This window comes from Lampetra planeri, chromosome 2 (assembly GCF_965212315.1).
Source record: "Lampetra planeri chromosome 2, kcLamPlan1.2.h2, whole genome shotgun sequence".
NCBI lineage: Eukaryota > Metazoa > Chordata > Hyperoartia > Petromyzontiformes > Petromyzontidae > Lampetra > Lampetra planeri.
Window position 1 is genome coordinate 30,136,237 of NC_136108.1, and position 17,770 is coordinate 30,154,006.

Consider the following 17,770-nt stretch of genomic DNA (forward strand, 5'->3'; position numbering starts at 1 on the left):
CTCATCGTTTCGGCGGTGCACCTTCGATTAGCAACCGCTCCTCCGATTAACTAAGTTAGCCATGTACGGTGTGAAAGAAGTTCAACATACATAGCTTCATCTTACTCGGTGGATGTGCCTGTGTCGGCATGTTTCTCGGCTTGCCACTCCGTCGTTAGCTATCATAAGGTAATCATCCCTTAACGAAGAGTCCTGCAGAATTCCACTTACTTCAACAGTCAATCATGTCTGACATGCATGTTCTATCCTCGTTTCACTTTGAATATGCATTGTAATATGACATACATCTCCAGAATTTTTGGACCTTTGCAGCTTGTTCCACTTTCTTCGTCAATGTCCGTGTTTCAGATTCCATGTCATAGCAGGTAATACACATCAATTAAAAGCTATTCTTAAGATGCATTGGGTTGTCAGGTTTCATGATCAAGTCGGAAAGTTTCTCTAAAGCACTCGAACCTGTTCTCACCCACTTAGATTTACTATCACTGAATTTAAGCAAAAGGCAGCTGAAATCAATGAGCAACAAAAATAAAAGATAATTGATCAATTTAAAGTATGTCAGAAGGGCACATCTGGGATAACACACAGTATGTGTATACCCAGGACAGTTATTGAATGCCGACCTGGATCAAACCAATGAAAGTGGCAGACGAACAGCTTCGTGTTTTTTCAAAACTAAACTCGTAAAAAAATCTGCTTACCAATGTGCTAAAAGTGTTTAAATCTGTGTACTGTATATTATCCATTATTACCTGCCGACATAGATCAGAGGCATGTCCATTGTCAAAGTTTCGAAGAAAAGGGATGGAGTTGCATGCATGGAATTACACGGATACAGGCAGAGATACGTGGATTAGAGACAACACACGTTCATCAAAACAACACTTGGGCTTGCAGAATAAATGGAATTGGGTAGGCACGTTCTGAGAACGGACGATGGCCCGTGGTTGAGACTAATGGCAAAGTGGAAGCTAAAGGAAGATGTCCGTGTGACACGACCCGGAGATTGAGCAATGAAACAGGTTTGTGCGGTGGAGCCAGATGGATTGTTGCTCCGCAAGATCGTGCGAGACGGAAACGGCCTTACGGTGAGGTCTCCATTCAACAATGGATAGATCGTGGCTGATGACGACTGCTCCATAACGGGTGAAAAATGGAGCATTTCATTTCACCAGCGCCATTTCTAATTGAGTGAATTTGGCAGAAGTCTCAAACGTCTCGCAAGAATTACATTTGCACCAAAGGTCTCCTTACATTTCCCAACCACAAAAAACGGTTATTCTTAAATATTGTGATATAAATGTTATTTAGTTGTTGGCCAGTCAAGTTTAAATCTACACCTTTAGTTTTAGAAAAAGTTGACGGGCGATAGAAACATACCTTATTTGTTTCAAGGTATGCCCCCTGATACGCGTACACATTCTTCCCGTGAGTGCTGGAACAATCGTAATGCCAGAAGCATGGGAGTCTTTAAATAAACATACAGTTACCATCATCACGTATGACTCGCGTCAATTTGTAAATATGTTGCAACTGGTTAATAAACACACATCTGTGTGAGATATGCATCACCAAACTATAGCCAACTTCCGGTTTGACATGTTTCCTTCGTAAACAACAATCACTGCTGCCCCACAGCACAACATCTCCATCTTGAAAAGACCCACACTGCTTTGCACATCTGTGCCGTATTCGCACACGAGTTGCCGCCATGCGCCCCCCCCCCCCCCTCTGCAAGATTTGAGCAAACTCCATCCCGACTTTTACATGCAGGTTAACCTTTAAGGACTCCTCCTACATATTATATTTTATCGAGTCAAGGCACAAGGAAAATAAATGTCCTACCGAAATTCCTATGAGTCTCAGAAGAAAAAACAAACATTCATTACATCAACATATAATTAACCGCAAACACCCGGTAGGTTTCTGGACTGCAAACCACAAGGTGGAACCTCTCAACTCTGAACAATGTTCGCTGTGCCCGTCATCCAGTACAGTACGGGCATACCTCTTATAGCGCTGCCTCCTATAACGCCGTTTGTGCTGGGAGGAAAATTCCTGTGCGGCTCAGCCCATATATGGAAGTAGACATATCTTCGCCCATACATTATCTTGTGAAACCAGAATCGAGGTGTCTATTATATCGATTCTGGTCATAGTTGATTCGTCAGCATCGTCGGAGTATGGATTAATCGAGGATTAATCGCTGCATCCATTCATTGGCGATCAATGCACCGAGTGATCCCATTGTTTAGTTTTGTACTCTTTAGCTTCCCTCGGAATGTCTTTATGGCAGACGGTGGTTAATCTTATGCAACCTCCGACCGAATGCACCGGTGAGTACATAAACTTATCGTATTGTCATTATCATTCAAATATATGTTAATACTAAATGCGCTAATACATTTAACATGTGTACATTATAATTAAGGCTATTATCGATACCTCAATGAAGCACTCGTACGGCTTATAGGTAAAAAAAATAGCGGTCAGGAACGCATCTCCATTGGAACCATGTTATAATGACCTTCAATAGCGCTGTTTCGTATAGCGCTGTTTACCAAGAACATATGAGCGCTATAGGAGGTATGCCTGTATACTTAACTTGACGCCAGAGATGAACCGAGGCAGAGTTTTAAGTGCAAAACCAAAATTGGTGACTGGATTTGTTGACATGCATACAATCGTTGGCGACTAGGATGATACCCTCAAAACACAATACAATAGTAATATATACGTTATAAACACGCACAGACACTTAGATACAGAAGCCCGTTGAGATACAACGGTCAAAATAAAACACTTGAGGGGCGATGGAGGGTTTCATACAATGAAGTTGTTCGAGAAAAATGTCTCTTGGGAGGGGGCGTCTTTGTTTCTCGGATTATCAAGTTAAAGGTCATATTTTTTTATAATTCGGACATTGTTTGTATACACCGAATCTCACGGTGAAAAATAAGAACATACATAAGCTTTCACAGGACACCTCATTCATTGAAATTGGTGGTTTTCAAAGAGCTCTGCAGACAAATATTTACATATTAACCAGTTGAAGAATCGATACTTTAGATGCGTATACATCAAAGGTCCCCTCCTGTATAGTCCAAGACATTTGGGGCAAGCGTTGTTAGTGAGCACCCCTTACGGCCGGCACGGTACAAGAGGGGGTGTGGGTGGCAAGTACCACGCCCGACCGCCTTTTGTCTCCCCAGTGGCGATGTTTACACTTTGCACCAGGCACTCATTTGAGCCCGAGTCGATCTAGGGGAGGCCCAGGACCGGTTCAGATAATCGTCAATCGTGTCGGCCGTGAGTGGAAATCTAACTGAAGCTGCCCCCACATCCCCTCCCCCCCTCCTCTAGTCTTGACTGATGGGGTGAATGATGTTAGCTGTTAGCATTCACCTTTTAAAGCGTACTTTAAGCAAGAGTGGGATGGTGTGGGCAGCACCACACTGCTGCCTTTGTCTCACCAGTACTGAGTATACACACACACACACACATCAGATACTTACTTGAGGCCGAGTCCACCTTGGCAAGGCCCAGGACAGGTTACCGAATGTTATCCATGGCTGGAAATCAAACCCAAGTGGCAGAGTTGATAGCACATTGCACGCAAAAAAAGCACTGTACCACACACACACACAGGTCCCACACATGCGAGGAAATACATTCACAGAATCTTCAAGTATGTGATTGCATTATCCTCGTGCTACTGGCAATAACAGTATCGGGCATCCAACATCTGCAGGATGAGAGTCGAGAGTACCTCCACCCCACCCCCTTTTAAAACTTCTCAAAAAGTTCCATTCCAAATCGCAAGAGTTCAACAACAACGCAGCTTCCGGCCGAGATCATTTGATGGGGGAACATTTTGCAGAAATGACGTGGAAACTTCTTGGGTGAGGGGTGACGATGTTGGGTACATTACCCATCATGGTTTTTCTACAACTCAATTTACAGTCCTACCCAAGGACCAGGACATGCCAACGTGCCATTTTGCACTATTTGAGATGGTAGGTTGGGTCAGAGGGTCTTTATGATCTTGTGCATCACATGTCAGGATGATAATGCAAAGATAAGGGAGGCACGCTAAGCAGTGGTGCAGTAGTTCCCGCACTGGACTGAACTCAGCGATCATAGATCGATTCCCGGCCATGGCTAATATCAGTGGCTAGTGATATCTGAAATGGTCCGGGGTACCCCCACCTCCACCAACCTCACCAGTCTTCCCTCCCCCGTACTAAACTGACCAGTCTGGTCAAGTTCGGTCAACTAACTCCCATCGCCTACACGGCATCAGGAGGTAAAGAGGGGAGGGGGGGGAAAAATCTGGCAAAATTAATACTTTAGAGTTGTGAACAGGAGCACTGATGTTATATACAACTTGGGTTAATTAGCAGAATATATTGATATTTTACGGTTTGTAAACGTTAGAAGTTTATATGTAAAAAAAAACCCAATGTACCAAACAAAACCAGCAGACCGAGGTTTAAAATGTCCAGATCCTTGGATCCAATTGGAAATTGAGCCTTTTGTCAACCTCTCCTCACTTCGGTGGGTTCTAGGACTACTTAAGTGATCACAACGGTGGGAACATCTCATCTTCCCCTTGCTGTTATCAAACAACTCACTCATCCACCATGACGCACTCGTTTTGCCAGGACAGCAAGTCAAGGCTTCACAGAAGGGCACTGCAGCAAGATGTTGGGTCAATGCCATTATTGAGCATTTGGTATGAAAGGAAACCACAGGACCCAGAAATCAAAACCCCCACCACTAATGGAAGGGGACAACACTCCACACAGATTCAGGAGACCATTATTGGACTGCAATGTCCTTGCCACCTCACAGTTTAAGCCTACGACACCAAGTATTCTCAGGTACTCTCTCAACCAAGTACTCACCGGGCAGCCCTACCCTCTGATTAACTTCCAAATTTTGGCAGGTTCAGGTACATTCGGGGGATTTGGTCAAAGGTAACTCTCATCATTGAAGGCCTGCTTAACATCCAGCAAGTTCACCGCACCTCCGATTAGCATGGTTGGCTACGTACGGTGTGAAAGAAGTTCAACGTACATGCACATTCCATGCTCCAGATACATTCGCAACATGGTTTCGGATCAGGGACATTCGAGGGATTTGCTTAACAGCAAACACTGAACCTACCATTGGGGACCGTGACTCGCCATCATGACTAAAGGTGGACCCACACTTTAGCGGTCAGTTGCACGCAACAGAACCGCTTATACGTGGACCATCTCTGCAACTGGTTGCGAGTCGTTGCATAACCGGTTGCTTAACTAGACTACTTTGAAGTGACCTGCTCAAGTGAGTTGGTTGCGCAACTAAATCCATATCGGGTGTGGACCTGCATACATAGGAGACAGCTACCAAACCCAGGTTTCTAGCGGGAATTGCTACTGCCTAGATTTCGATTCAGATTCCTCCCGCGGCTCTAATTTCTCAGAGTCATTTGGCTCCCTGCGAGCTCCGCGCAGTCCAGACATCCCCAGGACACAGCACAAGCGCAGGAGGCCCATGAGGCCGCACGCCAGCGGCTGCCCGGGCCACGTGAATCCTCCAGCGATCCACCGCCATGCGCCATCGCCACCTCGTGCCCGGCAAGCCAGCCACACGACCAACCCCGGCAGGACGGGGCCTCCAGCCGCTAGCCAGTCCAGTGCCACCCAGCGACTCCACTCGGAGGCTGGCCGTCGGTAAAGGGAAACCACCGAAGCCTCGCGATCAGTGCTCGCGAGTCTCATGAGCGACGTCTCGGACCGGTCGTCAGAGCAGTTTGACCGATCGGCAGAATTTGAAGATGATGCCACCACCAGTGATGATGTTGGTGGTGGTTGTGCCGATTGAGATGAAGCGTCCCCCCCTTTTCTACGGACGACCTCGTTTAGAGTCGAGGTCCCCCGCACGGAAACTGCTGCGCTCGCGTGGATGCTGCCATCACTGTCGGCACTGCGGTCTCCGCGTTTCAGCACGGCCGGCAATGTCTCTCGGCCACCACTCGGCACCAAAGAGACCGATCCAAATGCTTCATCATTGAAGGCCTGATTAACATCCTGTGTGCAGTCCACCGACAGCTGCTGGATTGGCACCACCCCAGTTGGATCTGGCTCAAGGTGCCCAGTGACTGTGGCCTGCATGCAACACTCCATGTTATCATCCTCCTCAGGCTCTTCTTTGTCCTCAGTGATGTTTGAAGAGAGGTTCTGCTCAACATCTGCAGTCTGTTGAAAGGTGGATACCTGCTCATATTGGGTATCAAGATGAACATGGATCTGTTTAGCGACAGCCTCCGTGTTCTTTCTGTTATCTTCCTGAACATCCCACGTATCCATCTCAACGCCTTCCACAATGTTCTCATTTTGTTCACGGTCCCGAGCGTCCTCCATCACCTTCCCCTTCTCAACATTCACAGCGGTCTCAACGATAGCTTCGCCTTTCTCAAAATCGTTGGCCTTGTCCTTCTCAGTGGCAATATTCATGTAATTGTCTTTGTCCTCAAGGTTATTTTGAGCCTTCTCAGCATCACAGGTGGTCTCACCAATATCAGCAGCACCCTTGTCCATGACTTCACACAGCTCAATATTTTCATCATCCTTCTCAAGGCTTGTAACGTCTTTCTCAAAGTCTTCATCCTCAAAGTTGGTAGTGTTGTCCTCAACGTCCTTCTCAAAGTCTGTGGTGTCTTTCTCAATGTCTCGACTGTCATCTTCAAATTCTGCAGTGTCCACAATGTCCTCAGCATTCCATTTAGAGTTCTCACTACCACAATCGGTATCAACGATTTCAAATCCTGCAGCGTTCTTTTCAATGTTGTCATTGTTCTTTTCCTGGTCTGTGGCACCTTCCTCAGTATCCTGACAATTTATCTCAATGCTCTTGATGTTGTTCTCAACGTATTCACAGTCCCTCTCAAACTCCGTGGTGTGGTCTTCAAAAGCTGCAACGTCCCTCTCTATATCCTTCATCACGTGGCATTTCTCAATGTCACAGGAATTCTCATTTATCTCAACATTCGTAGCGTCCTCCCCAATATCCTCATTTCCACTTGCACCTTTTTCAACCACCAATCGATCATCCCCATAGGCTTCCTCAACATCCCTCGTGTGCCTTTCAACCACCAATAGATCATCCCCATAGGCTGCCTCAACATCCCTCGTGCGCCTCTCAACCACCAATCGATCATCCCCATAGGCTGCCTCAACATCCCTCGTGCGCCTTTCAACCACCAATCGGTCATCCCCATAGGCTTCCTCAACATCCCTCGTGCGCCTCTCAACCACCAATCGGTCATCCCCATCGGCTTCCTCAACATCCCTCGTGCACCTTTCAATGCCAAACGCATCCTCGCCGTTGTCACCATCCATCTCAATGTGGCCAATGTCCTTCGTGTGCATCGCGTCGACTAGACCGTCGCCGGTGGACGTCGCCTGTCCGCACGCAACCGAGGGGCGTCTGACGGGCCGTTTCTCCTGCAGGGATCTTGACGGCGACGTGCATGCCTCCCGAACCAGCCACAATGCTTGTTTGATCAAGCGACGGGTCACGCTTCCGTTCTGCCACTTCGCGCAACTCGCACGAGGTGCCTCCATCGCTCGGCCCTCAATCAGCTTCATCATATTCTTAAAGGAATAGTCCGATTGACCAGGCTTCTTCAGAATGAGCGACAGGTAAGGGGGTGAAGATTCAAGAGGGGGTAAATCAATAGCGCTTCGAGGTTGTATCTCTCCAATATCTCTGTCGGAAAAGTTATCGCTTAAGCATGCATGTGAAAATTTTAACTCCTCGTCACCATCTGCCACCATCATGGCCACCAGAAGAACCTTCACATCAACAGGCGCCAGCAAGAGCGACCCAACTTTGGCGATCGCGCCGTTCCTTTCGCCATTGCCAGAAATCTTCCCCCTCGGCCGCCAGCTTCCACTTACTCCATCTTCTCCACAGCTGCCCATCGGTTTAAAGGTAGATCTTGTAAGGTCCACCTCTTCGAACACTCCAACGCCTCCTCCGCGGGTGTTGAGACGGTGACACTCATCCCCGCACAGGAGTACAAGGTCGCGCCCTTCTCCTTGAAAGCGATGGCAGCTCTCTTCTCCTCCTATTGTGTGGTGGCGTTCACTGCCTGCCGAACGTCCATCGCCACACTTGCGCTCGCCCCCGCAGATCCCACCGGGGCAAAGATATCCAGCACGACTCCGCATCGCGCCTCCTTCCACACGGGCTTCATCTTCGCCACTTCCAACGGTCGCGTCACGAAAATGGGTGCCACAGCACTGATGGCACCTACAGTGGTGGCAGCTGCTGCTGCAACAGCAGCTATGGTGGCAGCAGGGAGATATTTGGCGGCGACGTTCCTGGACGAGCTCGCTGGAGTGAGAGGCCCGCCAGCGAGCGGCCCGGCTGATGGAAGAGATGTCCTGTGGTGGCTCGGGGCTCGTCAGCAGGCCATGGACGGTCTTGCCGAGTCGGGCCAGCTCGCCTCGCGCCGCTGACAGGATGAGCTCGGCCTCCGTGTGCTGGGACACCTCCTGCGTGCGCTTCTCCTGCAGCAGACACAGCTGCTGCTTCAGCTGTTGCAGCTGCTGATTCCTGGGGAGGTGTGGGGCAGTGGAGAGGGGAGGATAGGGAAGGGGGGACAGGCATGTTGCTGGCGACATCTCCAAACGTAGGCGACAAATCTCTGGACTGCTTCAAGGGCCTCCCTTCAGTCAAATCGGACATAAATGAGTACCTGGTGCAGTATGTAAACATCAGCTCTGGAGAAACAAAGACGGCCTGGCATGATATTTTCCAAAACAGCCGCTTGTGTGCCGTTCCAGCCTTAGTACTTCAGAATCAGAATCTTTATTTAGACTGGAGGGTATCCGATGACCTATGAAGCTCTATTTCACAGATGTCCAGTCGGGGTGGGTCAGCAAGTTTAGTGCTTATTCGCTAACTAAGTGTCTGGCTGTACAGGGGATCTTTGTCTGTCAACGTGTACAAGGTATGTATGTAGGCATGTTTAACTTCTTTTGCACCTTATGTAGCCAACCGTACTAACTTGAGGTGCGGGGGAAGAACAAACTAAAAACAAAAAGCATTTCTAAACAAATGACTCTTCAATCTAGATTTTAAAGTCCATAGTTCCAGCGGCTTCCTCATATCGGAAGGAAGAGCATTCCAGGTGGCTGCAGAAGCACATCTGATAACGCGCGATGCGGTGGACCATCTTTGTTTGATGGCCAGCCAAAAGGCGCCTCTGCGAGGATGACCGAGTTCACGTGTACAAGGCAACGGTGCCCACGGTATTGAGAACACGTCGTACCTGTCGTCCAGGTGTGCGTGCGCATCCCGCAGCGAAGCGCGCAGCTCCCGGATGGTTCGCTCGCGCTGCTGCAGTGGCGTCAGTTGTGGAGCGACCACTCCACATCGCCCCTCTCCTCCGCGGCTCCTCGCACCCTCAAGTGTGCTGCAACCCCAACACAGGCGAGACAGTGTACATGTGCAGGAGAGGCACCAGGCGGGCGAGTGTGCGCGTGTGGGGAGCGGTAGTGTAGCGGTTACCGCGTTGCGCTACGAACCCAGTGACCAGAGTTCGATTCCCGCTCACGGCCAACACCAGTGACGATTATCTTAACTGGTCCTGGGCTTCCCGCTAGGTCGACTCAGCCTCAAATGAGTACCTGGTGCGGTGTGTAAATATCACTACTGGGTAGATGAAGGCGGCCGGGCGTGGCATTGGCCACCAATCCTCTCGTGTGCCGTGCCGGCCTTCATCACTTGCCCCAACAGTATATCAAAGCAATACAGGCACGGAACAGTACTCTACACATGTTATCCTTGGAGGAATTCGATGAGCTATGAAGCTCTTTTTCACAGATGTCCAGTAGGGGCAGGTCAGCAAGTTCCATGAGTGAATGATATGAGTGCAACAAATAGATAAAACGTAAGCTCCGCCTCCCCTCCGCTTGGGAAGGGTTCTTTACCCCAAACTTCAGCCTACAGCTGTTGCGCACGTGTACACGTGTAGTGACGTGGAATGTGTCACTGTGGCGCATAGCGCTGGTTGCTGGCACAGAAGGGGATCGGAGGTGTAGTACCCCTGTCTTTCCAGCAGGATGTGATGAGCCAGAGAGAGGGGCGTGAGGCAAGGGGGATAGAGGGGGGGTACGTGTGGTAAAGCCCGGGGACTTTCTGGTGGATTCAGGAAGGGTGGGCATGGCCGAAGGCAGAGCGAGGCCACGCTGGGTGTATAAAGGAAAACACCCGAGCGAGGGTTCGGGGCTGTTGTTGTGGAGTGGAACCGTCGTGCTGCTGGAGTCCTCCGTCAACGTCTTCACCTCGTCGGCGTTGTTGGTCAGGCAGCCTGTTAGCGGTCCTGACCATAGTATAGTAGTTACCTCTCGTACCTGTGAAGCCTATATATTAAATATAGTGCCTCCTACTGTTAGTGTCTCTGAGTGATTCACTACACATGTACAGACCCCTTGGTCAATCCACTGCTGTAACCAGGGTCGTGGGCGTCAACGTACCGTCCATTATTGCCGTCACCTTTGCCCAGCCGTGACCCGGAAGCACCGTTGGCGGTGCCGAGCGAGCCGTAGGTACCCGTGCGCTGCGTGCTGGTGGTAGCTGCCGTCTTTATGGTAGCGGGACCTCTGCCCCGTTGCATTGTGGTAACACCGCCACGCTGCATTGTGGGAGCGTTGCCCGCCATTTGGCACGTGCTGGGAGTAGATCCTGGTGGGTGGGGTGAAATGGAGCAAACGTGTCCATGGAGGTTAAAGAACTTAGACCTTCGAGGACTTAGAATGTCCGAGAAATAATAGAAGCATTTGTGTGAGAATGCATGGGGTTAGCCAACTTCAAAAGAAACAAGAAAGCGATTTTATACTTCACATATCACAAGATTACCATTTACTCATCACAGGATGTGTGTTTATAAACATTTCCCATCATAGGATGGGTTTTTTTTCTCTTCTGGTTAACAATCATTGCATAGCCGGTTCCATCTCAGGCAGTATTTCTCAAACTTCTTTGGTCTATGGACCACTCAGCTGATGTAAACATTTCCGGAGCACCCAGCCCCCAGCCCTACACCCTTAGTGACAAAAATCTAATTAATTTATTTCTAAATACCAATAACACAAAATGGCTCGTATTACTGGACCATAAAATGAAAGCAGCTATAAGGATCCTTTTTAGGGGGGTGGCATTTATATCTTAGAGTAAGGGTAGTTTACCCAACTTCATCTATTAATTAAATATTATTCGGAAAATTTGGATGGAAATAGTATAATCATTATTTCCGGATAAACCTGTATTTGTATCACAGCCCCGCGGGCCACTTGGAAGAGCGTCATGGACCAGTGGTTGTCCGGGGACCGCACTCCAAGAACCACTGCTCGAGGGGAACCTGACTATGCCCTCCTGTGTCCAGTCCAGATATTTCAAGGGATCAATGTAGGTTTTGAGGGTCAACATTTTGGAGCTGTTAGAGAGCACCTATGAAGGCCAGCACACGAGGGGGTGGGTTGCCAGCACCACGCCCGACCGCCTTTGTCTCCTTAGTGGCGATGTTTACATCCCGCACTAGGTACTCATTTGAGGCTAAATTGATCTGGATGTGTTCCAGGACTGGTTCAGATAATCGTCACTTGGTGTTGGTGGTTGTGAGCAGGAATCTGACTCTGGCGGTGGGGTTCCTAGCGCAGCGCACAAACAGCTGCACTCCTGCCCCCCACCCACACACTCATGTCTGCTGCCATCTAGTGCCAACAATCGAGAAAACGTAGAATATTGTACAGCATGACCAAGGTCGTATCTTATTCATTCTAAAATTGTTCACAAAAAAATCCAACTGACCATGCTGAGCATTAATTTTAAACTGTGGCTGGCTGCCAGGTGCCCCTACAGTTAAATATAAAATATGCGTTGTTGTGAAAGGGTTAATGAGGAGGCAATGAATGCTACCACCTTTGGGTGCACAGTGGTGAATTGTGGGTGTTTTCCCGCGGGGCATGATGGGAGCGAGGTTGCGAGGGGTCGCAGGCATGAGGCCCTCGTGAGCAAAGCGCGACGCCCCAGGGGCGGAGGTGAAAATTGAAGACGCATTGTGATGGGGTCCAGGTGGCCTCCTGTGCAAAAGAGACAAAGATTCCGTGTAGATCATTTTACAAAGACAAATCACCCGTATAGCCTTAACATACTGTTGGGGCAAGTGCTGTTACCACCTACAAAGTCCGGCATGGCACATGAGGGGGTGGGTGGGTGGTCAGCACCACGCCCGGCCTGCCTTTGTCTCCCTAGTGGCAATGTTTACACACCACACCAGGTACTCATTTGATGCCGAATCCACCTAGGGGAAGCCCAGGACCTGGTTCAGATAATTCACTGGTGTTGACCGTGAGCGGGAATCGAACCCGGGTCTTTAGATTCGTAACGCAGCACATTAACCACGACAATATAGCTCTCCCCAAAGATCATTATACACGGACCGACGCAATAAAAAACTACTGACCCACACCACTATACTCCGACACACACAAACAGCGAAACATGACAGCCACAGACGAAAACACACCGTTGTAAGTCAAGACCTCAAATGACGCACGCTGACATACAATGACAAAAGAGTCTCCATGCAGCAGAGAGACTTTTGAACAAAGTATGAAAAGCAGCACAGAGCAGAAGGGGGTTGTGTGACCGATGCTCATTCACACACCGCACACTCGGTATGCAAACTAAAGACGGCGCCAACCTAGGGGAGGATTACAACCGTGCAGATCTCAAATCAGCCACTGATGTTAGCTGTGGACGAAAATCCGTTACATTTACACATTTTTAAAATAAACCAATTTGGCTGCCATGGTATGTATAATGGTTGGGCACACTGGACTTGCAATCGAGAAGTCGCCAGTCCAATTCCAACTCCCGCCAAGGCAGCTGGAACAGAGGGCAGGTTTCTCTAATCCCTTTGCCCCTGTCCACCCAGCAGTCTAAATGGGCACAGCAGTTAGTCGATGGGCAGGTCGTGTGCAGTGGGGTCACATGTCGGTACCCCCCCACCTCACACAAGATGTCTGCCAGTGTAGAAGAGAAGGCTAAATACCCTTTAGAGAGAGGGGTGGGGGGGGGCTCTCGATCTCCTCCAAGTGGAAACAATTCGACCAGCAGTGGTTTGAACAAGCAGTTACAGGGGTGCACCTTGACCCAACACGCACCGCTCGGTGTACCTAGACCAGGGGTCGGCAACCTACGGCTCCAGAGCTGCATGCGGCTCTTTACAGACTGCTTCTTGACGATATGTACGTATGAACAGTATGTACTCAGATGCATTGCAGCTCTTGAAATTCTGAATGTTGTACCGAATTGGAAAGAAATGGCTCTTCTTGTTATTTTGGTTGCTGACCCCTGACCTAGACGGCAGAGATCGACTCACGTAACAGAAGGAGGAGAGAAGATGCCGTCCATGATGAACCGAGACCTTCCTCGACTCTCGTGCTCGTCACCTCTCTTCGCCACGTCTCCTTGAGGCCACTAATGCCCCCCCCCCTCTTTGTCTTGATCTCCCAAGGCCCCCCCCCCCACCAACGGCCGTGGTTCAGCACTGGGTGAAGTCCTTCATTGCCTGCATCCACTGATGGCTGTAGAGACGAGAGTGTCGAAGGGAGCCCTTCGTCATTCGCCAGCGGCAACATAATTTTACAACTTTGCCATCATCACCACCACCACTGTCATCACCATCAAAATCAACATCAACAATATAACAATCACGAAGATCTCACAACCATCATGCTTAATAACGTCAGAATAATTTAAAATAGCATAATCAATGGTCAGCTCACTATAACCATTTTAGAAAGTCATAATCATTATATCATATATAAGATACCATCACCGTCAAGATTGCCATTCTCATTGTAGTTTTCTGTCGCAGTCATCTCAGTCATCATCCAGCCTCATCACCATATTGAATCTCCCGGCCGCCTTTAACTCATGGCGGGAAGTTGGTCTCCACTCTGTGGTGGCCCAGTCAGGAACTGCCTTCCCTCAACCATCTGTGCCCCCCACTCCCCGCTACCATTTTACTGCAAGGCCCAAGACCCTTCTCTGCCTATGATGGACTTCTCTTTTTTTTTTAAACCAAATAGGTCAAATACACCTCGCCCCTTTCTCCTCGTGGTTTGTGCCACGTTTGGAGATGCAGTTATATTTAGATGCTTTACAAGTCCACGTATCATCCCCGTGTCATATTCATCACCATCAATATTCATCATTATAGCCCAAGATGGTCATTAGTAATGACATTATCCCATTACCAACGTGTCATCCACAATAATTTCGGTTGTACATCAGCATCGGCTATTCTTGTCATTCGTGATTTCCAATCATCATCGTCAATGTCATTCGCTATCAACATCTCCATTAATCCTCATCATAATTATCATACTCCGATTAAAATATATTGAAGTCATTGTAATTACATCATAACCCACCATCGTGTAATAATGACACTTCACAAAGCGCCATAACATGGCCAGCCATCCCAAACACACGGTCGCTCTTTACAAATAAAACCCGTATTCACAACTCATTACTGCCAGTCAAGCAATGATTAAAAAATGAGGTAAAGATTTCAAGTCATTTCATGGGGACAACGCGTGGCCACTTGGCTTTCTCCACATTACCTTGACACCCTTGCAAAATGCGAGATTTCCCATCATCCAGGAATTATCCAGGCAGGGATTTTAATAAAGATTTTTTTTAACCACGCACGCATTGCACATATAGCTACGACACGTGTGTTTGCTAGAGATGCCCTTTTAGAATGAAAGCAAACAGGACGCATACGCCTTGATCAAAGGCGCTCTATACACATAAGATGAGATTAGCGCGGTTGGCCACGTACGGTACGAATGAAGTTATACATACATAGTAATGAGACATTTGTGAGCGAGGAATGCTCTGAAGCGATATCACACGGACTACACCACAACCCCCATGTTCACTTCAAAACAACACGCTCACGAATCAGAGCGTCCAGTCAACACAAGAGCGGTCGGTCCCCCATTGTCAATCTTTGCCTTCATAGGAATCTCGCCAAGTCCCATAGGCTCAAATCAAGGAGCATCCTGCCCTAGATGTTTAGTGAACCCCCCTTTGACCCCCCCAGCCAAATCTCTCAAAATCTCCGTGCATCTCATCTCTCGAGATGCCCCTTCATCCCCCCCCTCAACTCGTTACGTAACTGTTGCTCACACACAGACTTACATAATTACTGATGCGTCGGCTCCGTGTGCGTCGATATGCAGATTGCCGTTCTGCAGTGTGCGATGTGCATTACTGTTGCTTCAATCTTGATTTGAAGCTTTCGTGACAGCAGGAATCCATACGCTCTGGTTCTTTCGGTAGTCACGTAGGTATAAATATTTTATTTCATAAATATTTTATATATTTTTTTAATTTTATACCTACGTGACTTTACCGAAAGAACCAGAGAGCATTACTGTTGCTTGTCCACGTGTACTGTAGTGGGTAAGGGCGCTAAGCTATAAAACCCGGGGACTCAACATCAGTTGCGTTTATCTGAACAGGCCCAGGGCCTCCCCTAGGTCGATTCAGCCTAAAACGAGGACCCAGTGCGGTGTGTAAACTTACAGTGGAGACAAATGCGACTGGGCGTGGTGCCGATCACACTACGCGTGTGCCGTGCCGTCTTTTACAAATACTGTTAAGCGAGCACAGAGAGGGTGGGTGCCTAGCACCACGCCCGGTCGCCTTTGTATCCCCAGTGCAGATGCTTACACTGCACCAGTTGCTCATTTGACGCCGAATCAACCTTGGGGCCGGTTTAGATTTTTTTCGTGACCGATGTTCGCCGTGAGTGGGAATCGAACTCGGGTCGCCGTGTTCGTAGCACACACTGCCACCACAAATATACTGATTCTATGCATCGATAAATACACACAGCCACAAACAATAACACAATCTCGACCAAGACACACCACTCGAATTAGAGAATGGTGTTATGCATCTACGCACATGGCAACACACATACAGAACAATGTTGCTGCGTACTTATACATCTTGCAACATGCTGCGAAAATCTGCGTTTACTCATGTATGTAGCGAGCACACGTTAACGAATATTAACTATTAGTAGTAATATTATAAATGTGGGGCTTGGACAGGGGACACGTCGCTCCTGGAGTGGTTTATGCAGGTTTGGTGGTTGAGAATGAGAAGGATGATGAGGAGCTTTAATCGTGGTGGAGGAGGTTTAATCGTGGTGGAGGAGGTTTAATCGTGGTGGAGGAGATTTAATCGTGGTGGAGGAGATTTAATCGTGGTGGAGGAGATTTAATCGTGGTGGATGATATTTAATCGTGGTGGAGGAGGTTTAATCGTGGTGGAGGAGGTTTCATCGTGGTGGAAGAGGATGAATCGTGAAGGTGGAGAAATGAAATGGGGCTCGCGTGCAGGAAAGAACTCGATGGATTGTTCGATGCCTTGAGGGGGAGGGGGGAAGCTTTCATCCATCGGTGGATAGATCGTGGCTACTGTTGCTGCTGCTCATGGGGGATGAGATATGAAATGTAATCGCGCGAATACAGATGGAGTGTGTGTTCATCATGCGACGGTGATGCAATCCGTATTTCTTAAGAAATGAATACCATCCCCGTGGTACAGGATTTAAATATACCACCATTAATTTCTCACAGGATTCGCAATTCTGAGCGGGTTCAGTTTCAAATATGTAAACGCTTTAAAATCATGACAATTATTAAACGCAAAGATCCTCCCGTGTAGCCTTAGCAGACTGTTGGGGGCAAGTGTTGTTAGCGAGCACCTATGAAGGCCGGCATGGCACACGAGGGGCTGGGTGGCCAGCACCACGCCCGGCCACCTTTGTCTCCCCAGTGGCGATGTTTGCACATCGCTACACCAGGTACTCATTTGAAGCAGAGTCGACCGAGGGGAGGCCCAGAACCTGGTTCAGATAATCGTCACCGATGTTGGCCGTGAGCGAGAATCGAACCCAGGTGGCCAGGTTTGTACCGCTACAACCACCGCTCCCCCCCCCCACACACGCGTGTTAAACTATACAAGATCACAAGATTTAAAGACTCACATTCGCCAATATCACTGTAGCCTTACACAATATATAATATGCGACGTTTCTGGCAATGGCCCTTCATAGCTTGTGCTTATGTATTGTATTTTAAAGGCCCTGGTGTTATTAGCTACGTACCGTGTCGAATGTTTGTGCGCGTTGGCAGGACCGACAACGCAGTAGAAACAACGCCACCAATGATCCATTCGTCACAAGCGATGTTAGTTAACACGGCGGCAATTGTACGCACGGTATTTATAACGAAGATATTAACTCGATAAAATAATTGAACAAAAACAGCCACTATACCGGAGCAGAATGACGAACACGTCCTCAGCCAGTGCAGTCCAGCCATTGAAGAAAGGGATACGATGATGTACGAAAAAAAAATCCTACCACGATATTTTACACCACATGATGCCAATAAACACACAAGTGACCGTTTTATACAATGTTTAAATACTGGCTATTTTTTTTTATAATTCACGTCGTATTGAATTCTCACCGTTGGAGCTAATTAATGTAAGATTATAGTAGGCGTTATTTGTATTATTATTTTTGTTTGAGACGGCGCGAGCGATGATATCGTGCAAACGCCGCCTCCATCTCTCTCTCCTGCGCGGCTCTCCATGCGGACGAAACCATTTAAGT

The 17,770-nt window shown here is 48.3% G+C and overlaps 1 protein-coding gene across 1 annotated transcript; it reads right to left on the reverse strand.

Annotated features, from left to right (window-relative positions):
- Positions 1-5,297: 5,297 nt before the first annotated feature.
- LOC144731411 (uncharacterized) lies at positions 5,298-17,770 on the reverse strand. Its single transcript, XM_078612432.1, has 6 exons — positions 17,429-17,770; positions 13,445-13,649; positions 11,980-12,140; positions 10,536-10,743; positions 9,329-9,472; positions 5,298-8,610 (listed from the first exon to the last, which is right to left on the reverse strand). Exons 2-6 carry the CDS (start codon positions 13,474-13,476, stop codon positions 5,421-5,423), a joined length of 3,735 nt encoding a protein of 1,244 aa, XP_078468558.1. The 5' UTR covers positions 13,477-13,649; positions 17,429-17,770; the 3' UTR covers positions 5,298-5,420.